Genomic DNA, 23,746 nt, shown 5'->3' on the forward strand with positions numbered 1-23,746 from the left:
CTGAAGTGCCAAACATTACCTTTTTAACCTGGGCGTTTCAGGGATGAGCAGGAACATGCGATTTCCCTGCCCAGAGAAAAATAATATGGTTACATAAACCCATTTATCAGGTAAGGGCAACTGATGAAAAGTGCCCAGTGAATACAGAGGGAAGCCAGGTTTAACACTTTTTCAATGGATATAGGATGTTGTTCTAAGTCTGTATAATTTATTAGAAGAGTCAATGGGGAAAATTTAGCAGCCAACTGCCATTTGGCAAAAATTCTATGTAAGCAAACAAGATGAGTGACAGCTCATTTAATTTTCAGCGTTGGTTGAGGAAGGTGAATTGATTAGGATGCTGGGGAGCTAAGTTCTGTTCTTTGCATAATGCCGTGAGATTATTATTGCTCATTTGAACTTCGAGGTTTAAGGTCTTACCAAAGGGTAGGATGATATATTAGTGGTCCACCCAAACACCAAAGTGCCGGCCTCGAAGAGAGTGAACTGATCTTTTTGAGTCACTCAGGAGCCACCTAAGAAAATTACTTTAAATAGGATTGTATCCTATACAAATCTGTTTTATGATTCTTGGGAATTATTGGACTACACTATTTATCTCTGCATATTTCCCCTGGTGTCCCCATAATTGTCACTTCTTGCAATCTAAGCTATTATGTCAAACAGGAAATAACTTTAAATAGAATGATTCTAATAGTTTTTGCATTTTTTTCCCCCATTGTGTGTCACTTGGCAAAACGTATGAGAAGGGGGGCTAAGCTCCCAGCGGTTACAGTCTGACCTATGAACAGGCCAGGTTGCCACTGACACTATGCCTTCCTACATACCTGTGCGTATTATCCTGATTTAACATGTCCAAGTCAGCTATATATAAATGTGTGTGTGTATACAGCAAGAGTTTGTCAATTAGTTGCATCAGATGCAAGTATGTCAAGCTATCAGGAAGCCAAATGGCCTGTTTCCACGCTGTGTGATTCTAATTCTTTTACTTCACCAATGAGGTTTTGCTAGCAGAGAATTTAAGTTAATTTTTTTTAAAATTTTATTTACAGCGTGGTAACAGGGCCCTTCCGGCCCAACGAGTCCGTGCGCCCATTCTAAACCCCAAATTAACCTACCCGTACGTCTTTAAAATGTGGGAGGAAACCGGAGCACCCGGCGGAAACCCACGCAAACACGGGAGAACATACAAACTCCTTACAGACAGCGACGGGAATCGAACCCCGATCGCTGGCGCTGTAATAGAGTCGCGTTAACCGCTATGCTACCGTGCCGTAATTGGAATAATTGTTACATATTAGAATACTTGGTCTGATCAGTAGATCAATACGTTCCTTTTATTTATCCTGGCAACACCACCTCCTTTGCCACTGCTGAAGCCCAGATTGGTCCAGAGAGAGGATATCACTTGGCCAGAGCTCTCTTGTCATTCAACAGCCCTAGTGCACTGGTATATTCTTTGATCAGCGATGAGCTCATTGACACTGAGCTCTCTGCTTCTCTATATCAGCACTTCATTGTTGCTGATCTCCGAACAGCTGCATTGTCATTAGAGTCAAGGAAAAATTAAAACAAAATGGAATTGTAAGCTGTAAATTAAAGATGCAATTTATTTTATGTTTCCGGTACTGTGAATTAATAAGACTAACTTTATATTCTTAGAAAACAAAAGCACTAGTCTTACGAAAGTGCATTTCAGCAATCATTTATTCAAAATACATTGGAATAAAAATATGTACAAATATGAAAAATATAAAGTAAGCATACATTCTTAACCCACAATGAAACAAGAGCTAAACTGACAAATTCACTTTTCATGTATTAAGAAAGCCATAATACTCTGTACTCTTCAACAAGATCTTCATTCTTACAGATGAACTGTAGTAACACGAAAGGGCTGAGCTTGCATCCATTAACTGGATTTTTAAAAAAGTCAATAGTACCAGCCAATTAACCAGTCAAATGAATAGGGATTAAGCAGTAAAAGAATAGTATCTGCCTAAACTGATATCTCACAAAATATGTTTCTCAAGCAAATCAAAATGTAATGGTATTCTCTAATTAAGATGTCAAAAACCATGGATGTTTAATTTGAGATTATATTGGTTGTGGTGCATGTTGTTATTAAGACTATGCCCAAATGCATTGTGTTAATTCAATTCTCTCAAAGTCTTGGTTTCAGTTCAGGAAATGTTAGAATAGCTACAACGAACTAAAGTACAATTTAAATTTAAACATCAAAGATACTAAAACCTGATTCAATGTTGCCCAGGTTTAAATCAGCTCAGGGACGAAGACTCCATTTTGCATTTATTGAATCATTTTGCAAGATGAAAGAGTGTCACAGCAGTTGGTGCAGCTTTAGGGAGCCGCATTCAACGCTAATCTTGGTGCCGTCTGTGCAGAGTTTGCACATTTCCCTTTGTGGCTGTGTGGGTTTCCTTTGGTTGCTCCAATTTCCTTCCACACCCCAAAGATGGGTTGGTAGGTTAATTGCTCCATAGTGTAGAATAAATGACAAAGGAATTGATGGGCAGTGTGACAAAGAAAATAATTTGCAGGGTGAAAGGGAATTAAGGAGAAGGGGCATGGGACTAATGGGATTGCCTCCCCCAGGAGCTAGAAATGGACTCTGGGTTGACTGGCCTCTTGTGTCATGATGAAATATGAAGAGGGTGCCAAAAATTGTTTATGGGTGGGGTAGCTACATTCAAGTCAACAGGCTAATATTCAATGAAGACCATAGTTAATTTTCCTAAAAGGCAAATGCTGGAAACATGGAGCAAACAATTCACTGGAGGAACTCAGCGGGTGGGGGGCAAGGAATTGTAGAATTTGACTCTCATCAGGACTGAGAGTGGACTTGGCCTTGACCTGAAAGGTCATCAATTTCCTTTCTTTCCTAAAAGACAATGGCGTCTGCCTCCAGTTACAATGTTTATACAGCTCCCAAGAAATCTAGAAAATTGCAACTTTGAGTCCCAGAATAAAGAGGCAGTCTGCAAAATCTGAAAGGGAATTATCACTATAGCATCTGGATCTAAAAAGGATATTAGGCGGACTATATCCTACGTTGCCTTGAATTTTTGGATAAATTGGATCCTGAAAGTGTTGAAGACTTCTGAGTTTTAGAATGTGCCTGTACAACCTTCCCTAGAGAACACTATAACATATCAAAATGCCTGTTTCATCGTGGCTGGAATATGTAACTGTACAGGAATAAATGCAGAACTTCACAGACAATCAGTTAAACTATTGGAAAGGTCGAATATTATTTGAAGCTGGAGACAACGATGAGGATTTTGATAAGGACGTCACTATGAGATCGCCACTAAAGTCAAGGCCGTGCCCTTCTTTCTCCTGAAAAGGGAAGATTTAACACGAGGGAGTAAATGTTTGTTTTAAGTCACAAATTAAACAGCATCTGACATGAGCTGGCTGGTATGACAAAAACAAATTTAATGACTAGCTTTGCACCTGCTTAATCTGTAATCCAAGCAAAGCCCAATGAAATTTGCTTGGCTCCATCTCTACCCACTTGACACTTCCACCCACCCCACCCCACCCCACCCACATACACACACCCCTGGGATACCTTTATCAGCTCCCAGGGCTGATGCACCAGCCTGTCAGTAGCAGAGTTTTTTCCCCCCAACAGATAAGCTGCAGAGAAATGCTTTATGTTAAAAACAATCCAAAACATTGTTTCATTTAGAACATTTAGGTTTTCACAGATTCATCACAAGGTTAGTTCATTTCATTCCTACAATTCCTATATATGTTATAGCTAACTTGGGAAACTCAATGAAGGTCAACAACAGTGCAATGTGAGCCTTGGTAAACCGACTCTAACTGATTTCTACACAGCGTTTTAGCTGTAGGATAACACCTCAAATATTTTATATTGGAGGACTAAATAGTGAACGATGAATAGATATGGAGAATAAAAATGGGTGGATATGTGAGGCAAGATGCACTGAATGTTTTGAAAGAATGGAAAGAGGTTCAAAGAACGGGGATCTGAAGAGATTCCAGGGAGCACCAGCATGGTTGCTCAGTATCTGCATGGAGTTCCCCCAGATGCTCTGGTTTCCTCCCACATCACAAAGATGTGTCAGTTGGTAGATGTTGGTGACTGTAAATCTTTCCTAGTGTAGGTAATTAGGAGGAGAATCAGGGTGGAGTTGATGAGCATGTGAGAGAGAATGGGATTGATGGATTTGCTCAGAGTCTGCACAGACTCCATGGGCTGAATGGCCTTCTATGTCATAAGGTAATGTAATCATCACTGACTGAGGAAAGGTTGAGGAAAACCCAGAGTGTGAAAAGTGAAGGGGCACGAGATCATTAGATGAGGAGGATCTGGAAGTAAAGGCAATAATCTTCAGAATCCCATTGCTGATGATATGGGGAGCTGCTGAAGTTGGAACGACCAACCATGGTAAAGATGTGGACTAAAGCATTTTGAAAAGCTGAACCTGTGGAGATTTGAGGCAGGATTTGGGAGTGTTAGAAAAGTTGAGCCTTAAGTTTAATGGATTTATGTCGTCCTCCAGTAATTTGAGGATAAAATCTAAGGTGACATTTCCGTGTAATTTTGTCTGAGGTGTGATCTTTCAAATTAGACATTGGAAACAGTGCTCCTTATCTGCCCTGTGAGGTTGTCACATGAGATACGATGCAAAAAGAGTAGTGGGCATCTGGTCAATGTTTATTCTTTAACCAACATTGCAAACATGTGATCTTAAAGGAAAAGTGGACTGTGAAGGATATATTCCTAACTCACTCCCAGTTAAGCTACTTTACATGTAGTCACCTTTGACTGCATTCAACTATGTCCCTTAAGCAGTAATTGCTCCAACTGCTTTCTTTCAAATTATTTCATATAAAGGAACTGACTCCACAATGAGGTGCAAAAAGCCACAAAATAAAATGCAAACATCAGAAAAAATAAATCCAGAGAAGCAGGAAACCTTTCAGTAATTGAAAAGCCAAAACATGCAGATGCTGGAAGCCTGAAATAAACACAAAACACTGGAAGTAGTCAGCAGTTCCAGAATTGTTCTTTTTTCCTTCTGTCTTATTTATCTTCTCCTATTTGCACCTCCTCTGGACAGATTGTCTGCATTAAAGCTTTCACCACTCCCCCACTGCTCACACCAGCATGATTTGCACTGGAGTCTTTGTTGGTCTCTGTCTTTCAAACATTCCCTCGAAATTCACACTTTTCTGTTCTCCGCATGCTTGTTTTCTAATTTTGCCTAGTTCTGATAATACATCAACCACCTGAAATTTTAACTGTTTCTCTCTCCACAAGTGTTGCCTGACTTGCCGTTTCCTGCAGGCCAATTCCTGCACCCCACCCTTTTTCTGCTGATTCAGTCCCGTCCTTCCTACACACACTCAACACCTCCGATGCCCAATACCAGTTTCCAATTCCCTTAGTCCCAGTCAGCTCATTTTTACCATGCACATACAATCCTTGTGCACCTCCATCTCACATCAGGATGGTGTGAGAGCTCTCTGCTTCTTCCTTGAACAGCAGTCCAACTAGTTCCCCTCCAACAACACACTCATTTGCTTGGCTGATCTCATTCCTATCTTGAGCAATAACTTCAGCTGCATTCACATTTTCCAGATCAAAGGTGTAGCTCCGGAACTCACATGGGCCACATTAGGCCTGACTTTTTGTGGGATATAAAGAACAGTTTTTTTTATATATATATAGTACTAGTCTGTAGTATTAGTACACTACAGTACGGTACTTGGGTAAAGGAACCATGTATGAGATGAAATATTTAGTCAAGAGGAAGGAAGCATACTTAAGTTTATGAAGCAAAAATCAGGTGGGGCTCTTGAGAATTATAAGGTAGCCAGGGAGGGCAAGAAGGGGACATGGGAAGGCCTTGGCGAGTAGGATTAAGGAAAACCCCAAGGTGTTCTCCACATACGTGAAGAACAGGAGGATGACTAGAGTGAGGATAGGACCGCTCCGGGATAGAGAGAGAAATGTGCCTGGAGCTGGAGGAGGTAGAGGGAGTCCTTAATGAATACTTTGCTTCAGTGTTCACTAGGGCAAGGGACAAGTGTGAGGTCAGTGTAGAAAAGGCTAATGTGCTGGAGCATGTTGAGGTTAAGAAAGAGAGTGTTGGAGCTTCTGAAAAACATTAGGATAGATAAGTCCCCGGGGCTGGACAGGACATACCCCAGGTTACTACGGGAAGTGAGGGAGGAGATTGCTGGAGAATTGACGATGATATTTGCATCCTCCCTGGCCACAGGAGTGGTATCAGAGGAGTGGAGGACTGCAAATGTTGTTCCCTTGTTCAAGAAAGGCAATAGGGATAATCCTGGGAATTATAGACCACTGAGTCTTGCATCAGTGGCGGGCAAGGTATTGGAGAGGATTCTCAAGGACAGGATTTACAAACATTTGGAGAAGCATAGCCTTATTTGACATAGCATGGCTTTGTGAGGGGCAGGTCATGCCTCACGAGCCTAATTGAGTTTTTCAAGGAGGTGACAAAACAAATTGAAGGTAGACCAGTGGATGTGGTGTATATGGGCTTTAGTCAGGCATTTGACAAGGTTCCCTGTGGTAGGCTCATCCAGAAAGTTGTGAGGCATGTGATCCATGAAGACTTGGCTGTGTGGATTTGGAATTGGCTTGCTCACAGAGGGCAGAGTGGTAGTAGATGGAGAGTATTCTGCCTGGAGGTCGGTGACCAGTGGTGTTCCACGGGGATCTCTTCTGGGACCCCTGCTCTTTGTGATTTCTATAAAATGACTTGGATGAGGAAGTGCAGGGATGGGTAAGTAAGTCTGCAGATGACATGAAGGTTGGAGGTGTTGTGGAGAGTGTAGAAGGTTGTCGTATGTTACAACGGGATATAGACAGGATGCAGAGTTGGGTGGAGAAGTGCCAGACGGAGTTCAATCCAGAAAAGTGTGAAGTGATGCACTTTGGAAGAATGAATACCAGGTTAATGGCAGGATTCTTAGCAGTGTGGAGGAACAGAAGGTTCTTGGGATCCAAGTCTACAGATCCCTCAAAGTTGCCATGCAAGTTGATAGGGTGGTTAAGGCGGCATATGGTGTGTTGGCCTTCATTAGTTAGACGATGGAGTTCAAGAGCTGTGAGATAATGTTGTAGCTCTATAAAACTCTGGTTAGACTACACTTGGAGGAGTGTGTTCAGTTCTGGTCACCTCATTAATAGGAAGGATGTGGAAACTTTAGAGAGGGTGCAGAGGAGATTTACTAGGATGCTGCCTGGATTAGAGAACACGTTTTACGAGGAAAGGTTGAGCGATGCAGAATGAGAGGCGGTGTATAAGATTATGAGGGGTACAGATAGAGTGGACAGCCAGCATCTTTCCGTCAGGGTGGCAATGGCCAATACCAGAGGACATCAGTTTAAGGTCAGAGAAGGAAAGTGTAGGGGAGATATCAGAGGTAGGTTTTTTATTTAACACAGAGTGGTGGGTGCCTGGAACACACTGCCGGGGGTGGTGGTAGAGGCTGATACAATAGGGAAATTTAAAAGACTTAGGTAGGAACATAGATATAAGAAAAGTGCTCTCACTTTCACACAGTCCATCTGATTCTTTTACTAGCCTCTATTAGCATCCAGTGTTAAGTACATTCATCAATCTAAACTATCACATGACAGATTTTATTCAATGGAATGATCCTGGACCCTACAAAAATCAGATGCGATATTCCAAGATATATTAATTATTTAGTTTGACAACACCTATAAACATATGGTTATCCTCTGTAAACTAAATAGATAACACATAAGCAGCTGAGCAACCTTACAAATTGGGTTTATTCTCTCAACACAAGAACAGAAATCCCCTTTGAATCTGATGCTTGACTCAATGTGAGGCCATGTCTGTCCCTTCTCACCAGCAGACATAAAATCAATAGATGTACCCTCGCTACTCCTGTGTGGGATCAGCTAACTCGTGAAAGACCAGGGTTTGAACATTGTACCTTCCTGGTCTGAATGGCATGAACAAATATGACAGGGTGCTTTAATTTCACACAAAACAGTATCACATACCATTCTGTAGTCAAGGAACATTTCTTTGAAAGCCAGGAAATCTGTGAAAGTCAGCAACATGTCAAATATGTCTCCAGATATCTCATCTTTATGTTGCCTGCAATAAACCACAAAAATACTATTGATACCTTTTAAGCAATCTTCAGTGATGAATTATATTTATCAACTATAATATTTCAATCTTAGACAGTGTCTACTTTCTAAAATCTTTTCCAATGGGTTGTGGCAAGGATTCAAGAATAGCGAGGGAGGTTTAAGTTGGGTGCAAATTGCATGCGATATTGATGGTCAGACCATAGGAGAGGATAGTCTGCAGATCAGAACCACTTTCAGTTTGACAGAAAATTTACTGGTGAATAATGGGTGACCTATCAGTGATTGGCAATTTACTGCGACAAAAAAATCAATAGCTTCTGAATGAATTTTGCAGAAGAAATTATGAAAGCTTTTCCTGCTCACTTTAAGAACCAGATGAAAGGCTGCTCAACAAATGAAAAAAAAACTTGGACTAACATGCAAATATTATGCAAATAATTAATCCTAAATGAAAATTAGAATAGGGGCTCTGCAACAGTGAATGAACCCTGATTTACACATTTAAAAACCCACTTGCTTGTTCTGGGTGGGAGTTTTGGATAGCCATTCAAAACCAATATCAAAACTGAATTGGTTAGCTAAATGAGAGTTGCATGTTTTTTTTAGGCAGGAAATAGGCAGCAATCCCCCTTTCATAATAGGTTTTTTCCGTTCCATTGCTACTGGTCAAAACCTAAACAACCTCCATAAATATATCTCCAATGCTTTTATTCACAAAGGAATGTTAGTTCATCTTTTGCATTCCTCAGATTATTTCAAATCTTAAGTATTCAAAGTGCACTCGTGTAGTATAGTGCTCGACATACAGCACAAAAAGAAATTCCAACATCAAAATTATTCATGAATGCATTTCTCACATTATATGTATTGATAATGTGGATCTTGTTTTAGATTTGATCTTTGGAGGCAATCTGAAAGCAGCAATTTTCAGCAGAATGCTTCTCCTCCAGCATGATACTTCAGGGTTCTGAGCCAGTGCTTATATGAATGGGGAATGCTCTTTATATTACTGCTTCATCACACCATTGTGACTGTATGAAGGAAATGTTCTGCTCAGGGTGTTTATATTCAGAGCATCACTCACCAGCAGTTGTAAAATAGGAGATGCATGTGAACATCTACCCTGACAACATTTCAGATTATGGGGCAATTCATGAGACTACACTACCCTTGAAAACGGAAGTGCTAAATCATAGCTGCCCCAAAGACTTAAAGGTTTCAATGAAAATAATGTAATATTTAACTGCTCAGCTCTCAAATTTTCATCCAGTTTATTCCCAAAGTGTGGATTAAGTGATTCCAATCTGAAGTTTTCTGATCAACTGTACGTTCTGAAATGCCAGTATTAACATAAAAAATATGTTCACTATTAATTGCCAAAATCGTTCAAAGACAAAAATGAAATGTTTTCACAATTCCTTCCTGCAGTTTAGAGCACCACCTTGTGATGATATTTAAAATGGTACTTATTCACTTCCAAAGGAAGATAACATCAGCCCTCAGTTTCCTGGGAAATGCTAACACTGTTTAATATGGAATGCCCCAATTTCTTCATGATCTTTGCTACCATGAGTCCAGCTACACTATAGCCCTGGGTCCCTATTCTCCACTGCTGGGGAATCCTCTCAATGAACTCTTGTGGACTTGGTGCAGGAATGGTATGTTCACTGATTTTAGCAGAGATGCAAGGCACTTAAGTAATAGGTGACTTATTTTTTTTTTGAATAGGTTACATTTATTTTTAATTGTTAATTATTAAGATTTTTCAATTAATTTCTAATTATTTAACAAATGCTACATTTTATTAATTTGTAAATCTTTCTGGTGTTTTGCCACCTTTGATAACTGATAAAGGAAGGGGGTATTGTCTGTTGGCAAGGTCTTTTCTGCATTTCTGCAGGTGAGGTTTAGAACCATGCATTTCTTTAGTTTGGTAAAGTTTCACCAAGGTGGTTGGATCCTGCTTTGCTGAGGAAAGCACAGGTGGGAGGCCTGACAAAATGGGCAACTTCTCACTGGTAAGAAATCCGAGGCAATTAAGATTTGCCAGACCTGTATTTTAGACTGTCTGACTCTCTGTTTAGAGCTACTGGTGCAGGGCGTTGAAATGGACTAGCCTGCTCATCAAAGCCAACCGAATATAATTGGAGCTTCAATGCAAGGATTGCTGGCCTGGGAAAGGACACGAATGTTGGTTTGTTTATTCTGTCAATGGATTTGGAAGATTTTGTAGTGACAACATAGGTGGTGTCTTTCCAGCACTCTAGGTTCCTGCTGTATCTAAGAGGACTGGTATCACTGCAGCCTGGTTGGCCATGAGCTTTGTATCTGGTCAAGCAGGTACAGTGATCCTAATCCTCTTCAATGTTCCTGAGACAGGCTTCTTACAGGTCACATTGGCATTGTAGGTGATGCTGAATTTCGTAAAAGATATCTGCCTTCATTGAGAGGATGCTTCTGAGATATGGGCCAACATTTTCCAGGGTCTGGTCATGAACCTTTATCGTTGGGAGGTGGTGTTGTAGAGCAAGGACAGGTTGAGACAGTTGGTAGAGGGTCTTTGTTTTGCAAATGTGAAATTGATAATGGAGTTCAGCTTCCAAACTTGCCCACGCTCAAGCATCCGCTTACTGCAGATTGATGACTGAAATTGTGTTGACATTGGTTCCAGAATAATGTATGATGAACAGGTTCTTATTTGTCTTCTAGATCAGCTCCACTCCAGTGGGAAAATTATTGGACATTAGGTGCAGTACTGTGAATGAGAAAGATCAAGAAAAGTGTGCATGTCATTGTGAAGCGGATGCAAGATGGAGACAAATATCTGCAGAAAGCCAAATATGAGAGAGATGCTACACGGTTCCTTTCAGCTGACTGAGTCAAAGATATTTGAGGTTAACAAGGCAAGGTTTTGTGGTTGACACTGCTCTTTGCATTTCTCTTGGAACTAGCACACCATTGTGCCCCTCGATGGACAAATTCAACCCTGCCATACCAGGAGCCACTTTTTCATCACTTGCAGTAGGTGCTTGCAGTAGGTGGCAACTTACCCAGCAGCAGATAGCACGGAGGTCCTTCTAAGTTCCCGCAATCCAATTGTTTTCTTTGTTGAAGGTGATCACAATTATAGCATCTGAGTCCCCCGTCACATCCTCTTTCCAGACTTGAAGGATGACGCTGTGAATTTGCGAATAGGTTTCAATCCACCAAGTTTAGAACTTCAGCAGGGATACCAGCTGCTCCTGAGTTCTTCAACAGGCATGTGGCTTTTTCTTGCCGGTAAGGGTTGTGGCAAGGCTGGACGCGAGTTTTTTGTGGAATGAAGTCCCATCAATACAGACTCATCGTTGAGAAGTTCCCTTGAAGTGTTCCCTCCAGCAGGTGCTTTTCCTATCATTATTGACTATCAGTAGCGTGGGCCTTTGGGTGTTGGGCCCTGATGGCTTTGACAATGCTGAAGACTGCACACACACATAGTTATGACCAAGTTGCTGGGCTTTGTGTTCTTTCCACCCCAGCGGTTTCTTTCCCTTAAGGTGCAGTGGACGTTCCAATCCATGAACAGCATACATTTGCTTTTAAATGGGACAGGAGGGAGTATAAAATTTGGAGGGAGTGGGTTCTGAGGCAGGATGGGAAGAGGTCAGGGGGCAAGAAAGATGCACAGAGGGAAAACAGAAGGAAAAGAGATTCAGCAACAGAGAGGATCGAATGTTGTTGGGAAGGGGAAGGTGAGTAGAAGGTACCCATGCACATACCCATCCAACTGGGTGACTTCAGTGGCAGGGTTGGAAAAGGCATAATGCTCTGGCAACAGGTGATGGGGGATAAAGGAAGTTAACGAACACAGAGTCCTCCTACTGACAAAATGCATGGAGTACTATCTGGTCATAATCAGCACCCTATTTTGCCATTCAACACACTTGACATCCAGGCATTGGCACGTGTAAAAGTATAACATTGTCTGAGAAAGAGACAGCAAGGCCGTCCACATCACCCACAAAACCTTTGCTGGAAGAGAAACTATTCTGAAGGTCTCATCTCCACTAGAAAACATCAAGAGTGGTTCAATGACTGTGACCATGAGATAAAGGCGCTCACATTCTCTAACCCTTAATTAGGTGACAATCTACTATCGACTTAAGTTCCACGACCATCTGCTGGATGTATTAAAGCATCCCTTAGTTGCTCAATCTCATTAACATCACTTCCTTTTAATAGTATGTACAGTACCTAACTAGAATTTTCTCTTAAAGCAGCAACTGCACAAAGGTGGAGAATAATTACTCTACAAAGAGATGATTCTCTCAATGCAAACTTTTCCTGTAATTTTACTTTATAAAAATTCTTTATTTTAAAAGACACCCATCTAAAATCTTCATCCCAGTTTATGAAGGCATTGAGCTCTTGCTTGTATATTAGAGAAAATGTATGTTCTAAACTGAATCCTGAGACGTGCAAGGTAGGAACAGAGCACAGTAGTCAGGACGTAGCTTAATTCTGTTTTCACCAAATGAAGAATATCCAATAGCAACTAAGAGTGAAAAACACCAGTCGAGTTTCTCTCTCCAATCCAACAGGCCTCACACCAATTAAAGTGCACCATCCAGAAATCAAAAAATTCTACAAAGAATAGGACTTGAGCCAAAGATCCTAGTTTGTACTGCTGAGTACTTAACCCATAAATTTCCAAAGTCATCACAAGAGACCAGAGTTTATTTTTGAGTGCATGAAATTAACAGAATTATAAAATGCATGATAGTTCACAAGAACCAATGTGACGCTGGTTGACTATTTGCTTATTGCTTAACTTACTGTAATGATGTAATAAATGTAGCCATATTGAAGGTTGGTATCCTCTCTATTAACTGCTGCTCGATGTACTTCTCTAACAAATCAACCTAGGAAAAAAAGTCATTAATTACAGTTTATATGAGTAAAAACTTTAAAACACTTGATATTATGTGGGTGGGAAACTGACAACTCATGTAAGTATTAAATAAAAATAACAGGGGACTTGCAGACTGAGCTTCCACTTCAGCAGAAGAAAATCCAATTAACAAGCCACACTGTCAAAGCAGTCTCATCATGAACCCTCCTCAAGTAATTGAAGAGATCATTGATCAGCACTTGTCCACAGAAATGGAACAAGAAATGGCTAATTTGCTCTGGAAAAACAATGCATGAAGGTAGCCTCACATTATTACAAACAGATACTTATGGTTGAGAAGTCCTATTTGCTTTCAAGTTACGTTCAAGTTCTTTTTTTGCTACATCTGTATTTTATTCAAATTTCATAGAATCATTGAAATGCACAGCACAGACCAGGCCCTTTCGGTCACCTTGCCTATGCCAACTGTGATGCCTACCTAGCTAATCACATTTGCCCACATTAGGCCTGTATCCCTCTACTCTTTTCCTATCCAAGTACCAAGTTTCAGTTTTAAAGTCCCCCTTCCCAACTCATCTTTATTATAGTACGTACATAAAAATAATTATACCATAAGATTATTTGATGTTTATTGGAATGTTTCAGAAAATTCTAATTATAGCTTATGTCAGCACAAAGACTGTAAAAGCTGTATGTTGCTAAGGATACCTAAAAAGAAATAAACAAGGTAGAGACTCACATATTCTTGGAAAATTGAAGTGTAACTGAGCTTGTTTTCTTCAGTATTCTCAAACTCTAAGTAGTATTTGTCCATAAAATGTCGCTGCAGCACCTGAAATTCTTCATCTGAAGGATGAAGATGAAGAAATTAGAGATCACAACTTGCAGCGTTGAGCATTTTTCACTTATCAATTGTGCTTTGATAAACTGCACTGTCTTTACTTCAGGAATTTCTATACCTTTGTTTAATGAGTCAGATTTTTAAGATAACGGTGAATGAATGGCATGAAGCCCATTAACTTTATTTTGGGCATTTGCACTGGAAGTTTCTATTTGCCAATATTCAAAAAATGCCAATCCTGTAAAGAGCATTTAGACATGGGTGACCAGGGAAGTAACTATGCATCTCCTTAATGAGTCAGATTAACAATTAATGAGCAGCAGGCACTTTGGACCAGGAGTTTCAGTTAGAATACCGAATTCAATGTCAAAATGAAAAAAAGTATAGAGGGAAAGGTTAGACGGAGAGAGAAAAATAAAAGTAAAATAAATTCTATTTGTCCCACAATATTTAAATGTAGTAGCCTCGCACCTTCCATGGTTTTCGAACAGCAAGTTTCTTAGCTATTAGAGCTTTTGACAGAGATGGGCAACTTGGACGGCAACTTCCTAATTCACAATCAGAGAACTTGCCTTCCAATTGCCATTTTTTTGGTTATATTTATTCGAGGAAGGCAGGTGTCTCGCAAGGCCAGCATTGAATGCCCATTTCTAATTGTCCTTTAGTAAGCGATAATAAACACCTTATTGAACCACGGTAGTTCTGGTGAAGGCACTGCCACAGTGTATCAGAGAGAAAATTTGAGAATTTTTACTCAGTGAAAATAAAGAGAACCAATATACTGTATTTCTAAATCAGGTCGATATGTGACTTTAAAAGGGATTTGCAGATCTGGGAGGTGCAGCAGGATACTGGCAGATGGTACACAATGCAACCATGCTGCCCTTGTGGCGGACAGAGTAAATGCTTATGGTGGTGGATGGGTGTAATAACTTGTAGGCAAGAAAATTATTATGGCTATAAACTGAGACAGCAGGACGGCCAAAACTACAATAATATACTAAATTAATCCAAATGTAAGGAGTGATATATAAAACTCCGAAGTAATTTGGAGTAAATAGATGTGAAACTGTTAGTATCTTCAATTCAAAGTTTTGAAAGGGAGATTTAGATGATGTAAACTGACTTCTATAATGTTGTCTCCACCTACCCATAATAATATCTTCTATGTGCCCAATGACTGCATCAAACTCAGCATCAACATCTGATGAACTAGATAAGAAATTACAAAAAGTTTAATTGCAATTCATGCATAATTATACATTGCTGCAAAATGTATATCCAATTTTCAGAAATGGGCAGGGAATCACACATCCTTGTATTGACTGGTAATGCACCTTCTCTGGCTCTGCCAAACTGCATCAGTTAAAGAAGGATATTTCTGTGGGGTCCTCAGAAATCCTTGAACTCCTGGCTGTTTGACGCACACAATCCCTGCATGGCTTAAGGAAGTTCGAATAGTTTGAACTTTCAATTTATTCATCCCATTTTTGAAATCAACGGATTGAACCCTGCTACTTATTGGACTTGCAAAACACTATTCCTTAGAAAAGAGGGAGGTACAATGGACTAATCATTAAGTTTCACCACCATGCTTTGTTGGCACCTTCCCACAATTTCCCTTGTAATATTTCCATATCCAAATTCTTTCCGAAAACTCTTATGCTCTGAGATCTGTCTATCATATTGAGCTTTCACCCAATACAATCAAACTCTGTTACTTCTCAGTGCTCCCAAATACCAACGCTACCCCTTTCCCAGTGTTCTACCAAAACTCCCTCCATGTTCTCCTAGACCCTTTCAATCCCAAACACTTCCATTTCAAATGAACCATGCACTCAAATCTCAGGACAACCTTACATTTTGAATTTCCTGCAACTTAATTCCTAAATATTATATACATGGTTACTATTTTGCCATTTACACTGAATCTTAAAAATGGATAGTATGAAATCAACCCCAAATAATCAGTAGTAGTAATCTCAGGCCAAAATTATATGACTGCAAAAGAATTATAAGAATGTTAGCAGTAAAGCATAATTTAACATAAACTCACTGTGAATCATATAAAAACACAAAGGGAGGCCTTTCAGTATAATATACTTTTTCTAGCTCCTTGAAATATTCATCCAAACACTCCCAGTTCCCTGGTCTCCTCTTTAGTCCTGCAAATCCTTTTTGAAAGCCATTATTAAAATTTACTTTCAACAACACCATTTGTTCTCAACTCTCCACTTGACTAAAATCTCCACCTCGAAAACAATTATTGTGAATATGCTCTCCAGGACCATGCCACATTTCCTAAAAGGTGAGCCTCAGAAATAGACACAATATTCCAGAGGGACACGAGAAAGAAATTCTACTTCTTTGCTTTTGTAGTCTATTCCACTATTTGTAAAGGGAAGGATCCAGTATGCCTTTATAACATTGTTCACATTCTACTACCTTCACAGGCTTTTGTAGGTACACCGCAATCAGTGAGGATAGGCAGCAACACCTCCAGCACGATTATTCTCCACACTGGTGCTCCAAAAGCTGCCTCCTCAGCCCTCTACTCTACTCCTATATACTCATGACTGCGTGGCTAGATTCTGCTCTAACTCCATCTACAAGTTTGCAGATGACACCACTGTAGTAGGCCGTATCTCAAATAATGATGGGTCGGAGTACAGGTAGGAGATAGAGAGCTTAGTGACGTGGTGTCATGACAACAACCTTTCCCTCAATGTCAGGAAAACAAAAGAGCTTGTCATTGACTTCAGGAAAGGGGACAGTGTGCATGCACCTGTCCACATCAATGGTGCTGAGGTCGAGAGAGTTGACAGCTTCAAGTTCCTTGGGGTGAACATCACCAATAGCCTGTCCTGGTCAAATCACATAGATGCCACGGCCAAGAAAGCTCACCAGCGCCTCTACTTATCATACTTCCTCAGGAGGCTAAAGAAATTTAGCACGTCCCCTTTGACTCTCACCAACTTTTATCGATGCACGATAGAAAGCGTCCTATCTGGATGCATCACAGCTTGGCATGTTAACTGCTCTGCCCAGGATGCAAGAGACTGCAGAGAGTTGTGGGCACAGCCCAGCACATCATGGAAACCAGCCTCCCCTCCATGGACTCTGTCTATACCTCTCACTGCCTTGGTGAAGCAGCCAGTATAATCAGACCCCACCCACCCGGGTCATTCTCTCTTCTCTCCTCTCCCATCAGGCACAAGATACAGGAGCCTGAGGGCACGTACCAGCAGGATCAAGGACAGCTTCTGTCCCACTGTGATAAGAGTATTGAACGGTTCCCTTATACAATGAGATGGACTCCTGACCTCACAATCTACCTTGTTTGATCTTGCACCTTATTGTCTACCTGCAATGCACTTCCCTGTAGCTGTGACACTTTACTCTGTATTCTGTTATTGTTTTTACCCTGTACTACCTCAATGCACTGCGTAATGAATTGATCTGTATGAACAGTATACAAGACAAGTTTTTCACTGTAGCTCGGTACAATTGACAATAATGAACCAATACCAATACCCATCCTGCCACTGCCTGCCAGTGTCTCTGTTCCTGAACTCACCAAAAAATTGTACAATGTAATCAAAACAGCATAATGATCATCTAATAGCCACTCTTGAATATTGTTAAAAAAAGAACATGCTAAAATATTCTGAATCCAGGACTCATAACTTGTCCTGTACAACTTAGCAGAGGGACCACAGAGTTTTACTTACATAGATATGGCAAGATTTTCAACTTCCGCATCTTCCATTTCTACCACTCGATCTCCAGTACCAAAAAGAACTATAGGGAAAAAAAAGGAAATGTCAGAGTGCAGCTCTCTCATTTTCTGTATATTCTTCAACAAAAGATATGAAATGATGCAATGTCAGAAAAATTCCAATTTAGGTGCTGGGATATGCAAACTTTACTGTAGCCAGTACGGCAGTCCAGATTAAATAAGAATTAAAAGTAGGAAATCTCTTTAAATACTGCCAAAAGCCTTGGTGGACCTCTGATCAGGATTTTAAACAGACACACAAACCATCCTAGCCATCAAACCAGACAGATTATATGCAATACATTTATCCATTAATACAATTCTACTTACTAAATACCAAAAGCACATTAAAGAAACTTGGGGCAGTAATACATGTTTCATTAGAGGCTAGAAATTGCAATGGAGTCTGCACTGGGGGCTAGTTTCAGAATTTCAGTGTTTATTAATGGTTATTTGAGTAATTAGGTGCTTTTAAGATAAAAAAAAATGTAATGCCAAATCTAATCATCCTCAGCAAATAACAACAATAATAAGTAACATACGCACTACAGTATTTTTTTTCTTGTATTGACCTTGTATTGGGAAATAAGCCTGGCCAGGTGATTGGAGTGGGAAAGCATTTTCAGAAAAGTGATCATATCTGGGTAAATTTTAAGATAGTTATGGATAGGTATAAGACTGGACCTCAGGGGAAAGTGCTGAATTGGTGGAAGGCTAATTACATCAGTGTTAGGCAAGAGCTGGAGAGAGTAGACTGGCAGCGGCTGTTATTGAGCAAGTCCATATCTGACATGTGGGAGTCATTTAAAGGCCAGATGGTCAGAATTCAGGACCAACATGCTCCTGTGAGGAAGACAGACAAGGATGGCAAGGTTTGAGAACCTTGGATGACAGGAGATGTTGTAAATTTAGTCAAACAAAAAAAAAGGAAGCATTTGTAAGGTTTAGGAAGCTGAAATCAGACAGGACCTTTAAAGAACAAAGGAAGCAGGAAAGAAAAACAGAGAATCAGGAGGGTGAAAAGAGGCCATGAAATGCCCTTGGCAAGTAGGATTAAGGAGAATCCCAAGCAATTTATACGTACATGAAAAACAAGAGGGTAGCAAGGCAAAGGGCAGGACACTGAAGGACATAGGAGGGAATTTATGCCTGGAGCCAGACACTGCATCAGTATTCACCAGGGAGAGGAACATGGAAGATAGTGAAATCAGGGAGGGGTATGCTGATATTCTAGGGAATGTTGATACCAAGTCCCAGGACCTGATCAGATCTATCCCAGGTTATTGACAGAGGCAAGAGAGGGGATTGCTGGGGCTTGACAGAGATCATTGTATCCTCTTTAGCCCCAAATAAGGTTTGAGAGCACTGGACAATAGCCAATGTTGTTCCTTTGTTTAAGAAGGGCAGTAGGGACAGATCAGGAAATTAAAGGCTGGCGAGTCTTACATCAGTGGTAGGAAAATTATTAGAGAAGATTCTTGAGAATAGGATTTACTCACATGGACTTATTAGGGATAGTCAGTGTGCTTTGTGTGGCAGAGTGCCACATGTCCTACAAACTTAATTGAGTTTTTTTTGAGGAGGTGATGAAGATAATTGATGAGGATAGGCCAGTGGATGTTGTCCACATGGACTTTAATAAAGCACTCAACAAGGTCCCTCATGGTAGACTGATCCAGAAGGTTAAGGCACATAGGATCCACGGAGATTTAGTAGATTGGATTCAAAATTGGCTTGACCATAGAAGACATAGTACTGATGGAGGGGTGTTATTCCGACTGGAGGTCTGTGACTAGTAGTGTTGCACAGGGATCAGTGCTGGGACCTCTGTTGTTTGTGATATATATACACATGACTTGATGGGCTGATTAGTAAATTTGCAAACAACACAAAAAATTGGCAAAGTTGTGGAGAGTGAAGATGGTTGATTAAGGATACATCAGGATATAGATCAATTAGTAATATGGGTGGAGAAATGGCAGATGGAGTTTAATCTGGACAAGTGTGAAGTGTTGCATTTTGGGAGGTCAAATGCAAGGGGAAAGTATACAGTGAATGGCAGGACCCTTTGGAGCACTGATGTACAGAGGGATCTTGGGGTGCAAATCCATAGCTCCCTGAAAGTGGCAACACAAGGAGATAGGGTGGGAAAGGTGGTGTACAGCACACTTGCCTTCACTGGTCAGGGCACTGAGTATAAAACTTTGAGTGGGTCACACTTGGAGTACTGTGTGCAGTTCTGGTCACCACATTACAGGAAGAATGTGGAGGCTTTGAAGGTGTAAAAGAGATTCACCAGGACGTCGCCTGGATTAAAGAGCGTTAGCTACAAGGAGGGGTTGGACAAACTTGGATTGTTTTCTCTGGAGTATCGGAGGCTGAGGGGCAACCTGACAGAAGAGTATAAAATTATGAGGGGGTAGATAGAGTCTTCTTCCAAGGATGGAAATGTCATGTACTAGAGGGCATAATTTCAGGAGAGAGGAGGAAAGTTTAAAGGAGATTTGTGGGGCAAGTAATTTTTTTCCCCCACAGAGTGATAGGTGCCTGGAACACAATTGCAATGGGAGGTGTTGGAAGCAGATACGACAGTAATGTTTGAGAGATGTTTTAGACAGGCACAAGGACAGGCTGGGGATGAAGGGATATAGACTACCTGCAGACAGATTTAACTTGGCGTCATGATCGTCACATACACTGGGGGCCAAAGGGCCTGTTCCTGTGCTGTACTGTTCTGTGTTCCATGTTCATGCCAGAGGGCAGTATTTTGCATAATCTAATATTTCTCATGTATTACCTTACTCAGAGAGGTATGAAGTTCAATTGCAACATCCTAACTGCTGCTTCAAATAAAATCTGCCAACACAGCAGTGATCAGGTATCAAGCAGCAAGATCACATTCAAACATGATTTATTGTCGGAACAAGTCACAAGGCTCAAGTGAAAGTCCTTGGATTGCAAAAGGTGTCAAACTTACTTTAGAGCCAATACTCCCACCTCTGATTCAAAGTTTTGCTATCGTCCAATTCCAGAGAATTTAGTACATAATCCAGGTTGGGCAACTCTCACGGCAATGTCAGATGAGGCATTTATTCACCACTTAACAACAGAAATGCAGAGGGTAGCATCAACCACTAAACATGGCCTTTTTCAACTTTGAATTTTGGAGCATATTTCTCAAATTTGGCTGCCCGCAGAATTATGTCCCCGTCGTACACCTGCTTCATAATGGCAGATAAGCAATTATCTTAACCACTGGTCCAGAACAAACATAATAGTGCAGGTTGGTGTAGAGCAAGGCTACATCATCGCACCAACACCTTTCTTAGTCTTTTTTTTACTGAAATGCTGCACCTCATCTCCAACAAGTTCCTGCTGAAGTTGAGCTAATTTACAGGATAAATGGGACCGTTCAACCTCCTCTGCTCCAGAACCTAGGTCATCCCACAATGGACAGCAGTTAGTGCTGCTGCCTTACAGCTCCATGGACCCAGATTCAATCTTGGCCTGTGGTGCTGGCTGTGTAAAGAACACAAGCTCTCCCTTTGGCAATGTGGGGTTCCAACGGGTGCTCAAATTTCCTACCACACCCCAAAAACGTGCATGGAGGTTAACTGGCTACTGCAAATTATCCCTTGGTTGGGGTAAGTGGTAAAAGAATCAAAGGGGTGTGATGGCACATGGGAGCTAATAAATTGCAGGACTACAGGGGACAAGGGAAGGGGAACAGGGATGAAGAGATTGTTTTGTTGGGAACCAGTGTGGATTTGATGGGCTGAATGCCTTTCTTCTGTACCGTCCTGTATGCTTCTAAGACACTGATTACCTACAACTCACAGCACTAGGGAGTTACCACCAATGCTGTGTATGCAAAATCCTACAACTACACTAAGAAATCCAACATCAAATCCATACAACAACAGCATCCTCTCCCAGGCCAACATCCCCAGCATTGAATCCCTAATTATACACAGTCAGCTTTGATGAGCAGGCCACATGACAAACACTGGACTCCTGAAAAATTGTTCCATTCCAGGATCTATTATGGCAAAACGTTACCAGTTAGAAGAAGGAAAAGATTCAACGATCTTTCAAAGATTCAAAGTCTCCTTGAATAAGTATAACATCCCCACTCATTATTGGGAATCCCTGGCCCATAATTGATCAAAATGGAGCAGCATTGGGGATGGCATTGAAAACCCTGAATGCATTCATCAGAAACACATAAAAGCTCGACATAAATGATGGAAGGTGCACATCACCTCCCAAACTACTCATTTGCCTGACCCATCAAGCACCTCCTGCCCCACAAGTGGGAGTCTGCACATCCCACACAGGCCTCAGTGGCCATCTTAAATCCAACAGAACTGCTATGGAAGCAAGTCATCCTTGATAACAAAGCACTGAAGAATCTGACAGGACATCAACACAGATCATTCTAAAAGATTGCAGTGCACTGCTGATGAACTTGCCAACATTTAACCTTCAAAATAGCAGCTCAGAGAAAAACCTTGTCATTTAATTCATTCCTGTTTGTGGGAGACTTTCCAGAAGCAAATTGACTGCTGTGATTTTCTTACATCAGGGCAACAATTATTACTGCAAAAGAACTAAACTGCAAAACATTTTGGGATGTTCATAAGACATGAAAATATAGATTTGAATTGTTGATTCAACTCTTAATTACAACAACCATATATATTCAAAACGAGAATTTTGTTTTAAATGTCAACATCACGTCCATACAAAAAAATTGTAAAATCCGTCAACACTGGGGGAACATATTAAGAGAGAATTAAATCTATTGCAAACCTGTTTTAATATGGAGTTCTGCACACAGCATTAACTGTGAATTTGCTCCACGTTCACAGGCAAGCCTCACTCAGCGAAAACCTGGTGTTAACGTGTAAATGAGGTCTGATTTTGCAAAGAAAAACCACATTAAGGAATCTCACCCCAGCCTTCGCCTTCAAGGCCCTACCACTCAATTTGCAGGTTAATTTAGCAGAGGGTCTTCGCACGCATTACACCCACAATGAACGGACTATGTGGAGGAGGCACCGTATATTAACACCAGAGAGGAGACCAAATGCACGGAACATGAGCGGCCTGGGCTGTCGCCCGCTAGCGTTTGCCGTGCATTTGGTGTAAATCAAGAAATAATACCGTGGGGCTCAAGTTACTGGAGTATTCATCAGCCGGTGGGGCGAGGGGCAGCCGGGGACGGGGGCAGGGTCCGGGCGCAGGGCGCTCACTCCCACCTGGCGCCTTCCAGGCCATTGTTGGGCTCCTCTCCACAGCAACGGAAGTACCGGTCCCACCCTGGCTCCGTCCCCACCGCAACACCGGTCCCAGCGCCGGGTTCCGAGATCGGACCGCGGGGTGAAATAAATACAACCGGTCCCCTGCTGATCCACAGCGACTGCTGCGCTGATCCGCTCGCTCTCCGACTGTGGAGATATTTACCCGGAGCTCCTCGCTGGCCGGCCGGGGAGGGGGAAAGGGAAAGAGAAAGGGGTGGGGCTGGGTGGGGAAGAAGAGAGGAAGAAAGAAAGGTGGACTGAGGGGAAAAAGGTGGGGAGGAGGGTGCTAGGAGAGGGCTGTGGAAGGGGTAGGAAAGAGAGGTGGGTGGAGGTTGGGGAGAGTATTAGGAGGTGAGAAGGGGGTGGGAGGGAGAGGGTGGTGGGTGGGGGTTGGGGGAGAGTATTAGGAGGTGAGAAGGGGGTGGGAGGGAGAGGGTGGTGGGTGGAGGTTGGGGGAGAGTATTAGGAGGTGAGAAGGGGGTGGGAGGGAGAGGGTGGTGGGTGGAGGTTGGGGGAGAGGAGTAGGAGAGTAAATAAAGTCGAAGAGGAGGGGACTGGGGAAGGGGGCAGTAGTGCCTGGGACATCCCTGGCACCTAAGTGCCATGCAGGCTTCCCATCTTTGGCACTCACATGACCCACACTGGTTTCCCACTTAGGTCATGCAGCATCCAAGTGACTCCACCTTGAAGGAGGCAATCAAGCCACTATTAGAATTTTCATACGATTGTTTCCTTCCCACACCACAGAATAATGTGTGGTAAAACTGTA

At 41.6% G+C, this 23,746-nt stretch overlaps 2 protein-coding genes across 6 annotated transcripts in view; one reads left to right on the forward strand and one right to left on the reverse strand.

Moving 5' to 3' along the window:
- LOC127577338 (plasmolipin-like) overlaps positions 1-13,787 on the forward strand; it is a 39,842-nt gene extending 26,055 nt beyond the window's left edge. The window contains exon 4 of the mRNA XM_052028460.1: positions 10,874-13,787. Within this exon, the coding sequence (XP_051884420.1) occupies positions 10,874-11,008 (135 nt within the window). The 3' untranslated portion in view covers positions 11,009-13,787. The remainder of the gene's footprint in view (positions 1-10,873) is intronic.
- On the reverse strand, positions 1,691-23,149 carry arl2bp (ADP-ribosylation factor-like 2 binding protein). 5 transcript variants are annotated; one of them, XM_052028456.1, is made up of 8 exons: positions 22,936-23,149; positions 22,487-22,591; positions 17,628-17,697; positions 15,047-15,108; positions 13,795-13,901; positions 12,980-13,065; positions 8,069-8,165; positions 1,724-3,360 (listed from the first exon to the last, which is right to left on the reverse strand). In XM_052028456.1, the coding sequence occupies exons 2-8, from the start codon at positions 22,515-22,517 to the stop codon at positions 3,253-3,255; spliced, it is 561 nt and encodes a 186-aa protein (XP_051884416.1). In that variant the 5' UTR covers positions 22,518-22,591; positions 22,936-23,149; the 3' UTR covers positions 1,724-3,252. The 5 variants fall into 5 exon arrangements, with proteins under 5 accessions (XP_051884417.1, XP_051884414.1, XP_051884416.1 ...); XM_052028455.1 differs by having other exon boundaries at positions 22,841-22,959; XM_052028457.1 differs by lacking the exon at positions 22,487-22,591 and having other exon boundaries at positions 1,691-3,360.
- Positions 23,150-23,746: the final 597 nt, after the last annotated feature.

The sequence above is a fragment of the Pristis pectinata genome, chromosome 13 (genome assembly GCF_009764475.1).
Source record: "Pristis pectinata isolate sPriPec2 chromosome 13, sPriPec2.1.pri, whole genome shotgun sequence".
In the NCBI taxonomy this organism is placed as follows: domain Eukaryota; kingdom Metazoa; phylum Chordata; class Chondrichthyes; order Rhinopristiformes; family Pristidae; genus Pristis; species Pristis pectinata.

Bases quoted from the DNA above. Each gene is read 5' to 3' on its own strand.
- arl2bp (XM_052028454.1), bottom strand. From the start codon at position 22,954: ATGGCCTGGAAGGCGCCAGGTGGGAGTGAGCGCCCTGCGCCCGGACCC. The intron at 15,109-17,627 runs GTAAGTAAAACT...TTTCTTATCTAG, and splicing joins GAAAATCTTGCCATATCTAT to TTCATCAGATGTTGATGCTG. The intron at 13,066-13,794 runs GTGAGTCTCTAC...TTTTTTTCCTAG, and splicing joins CTTCAATTTTCCAAGAATAT to GTTGATTTGTTAGAGAAGTA.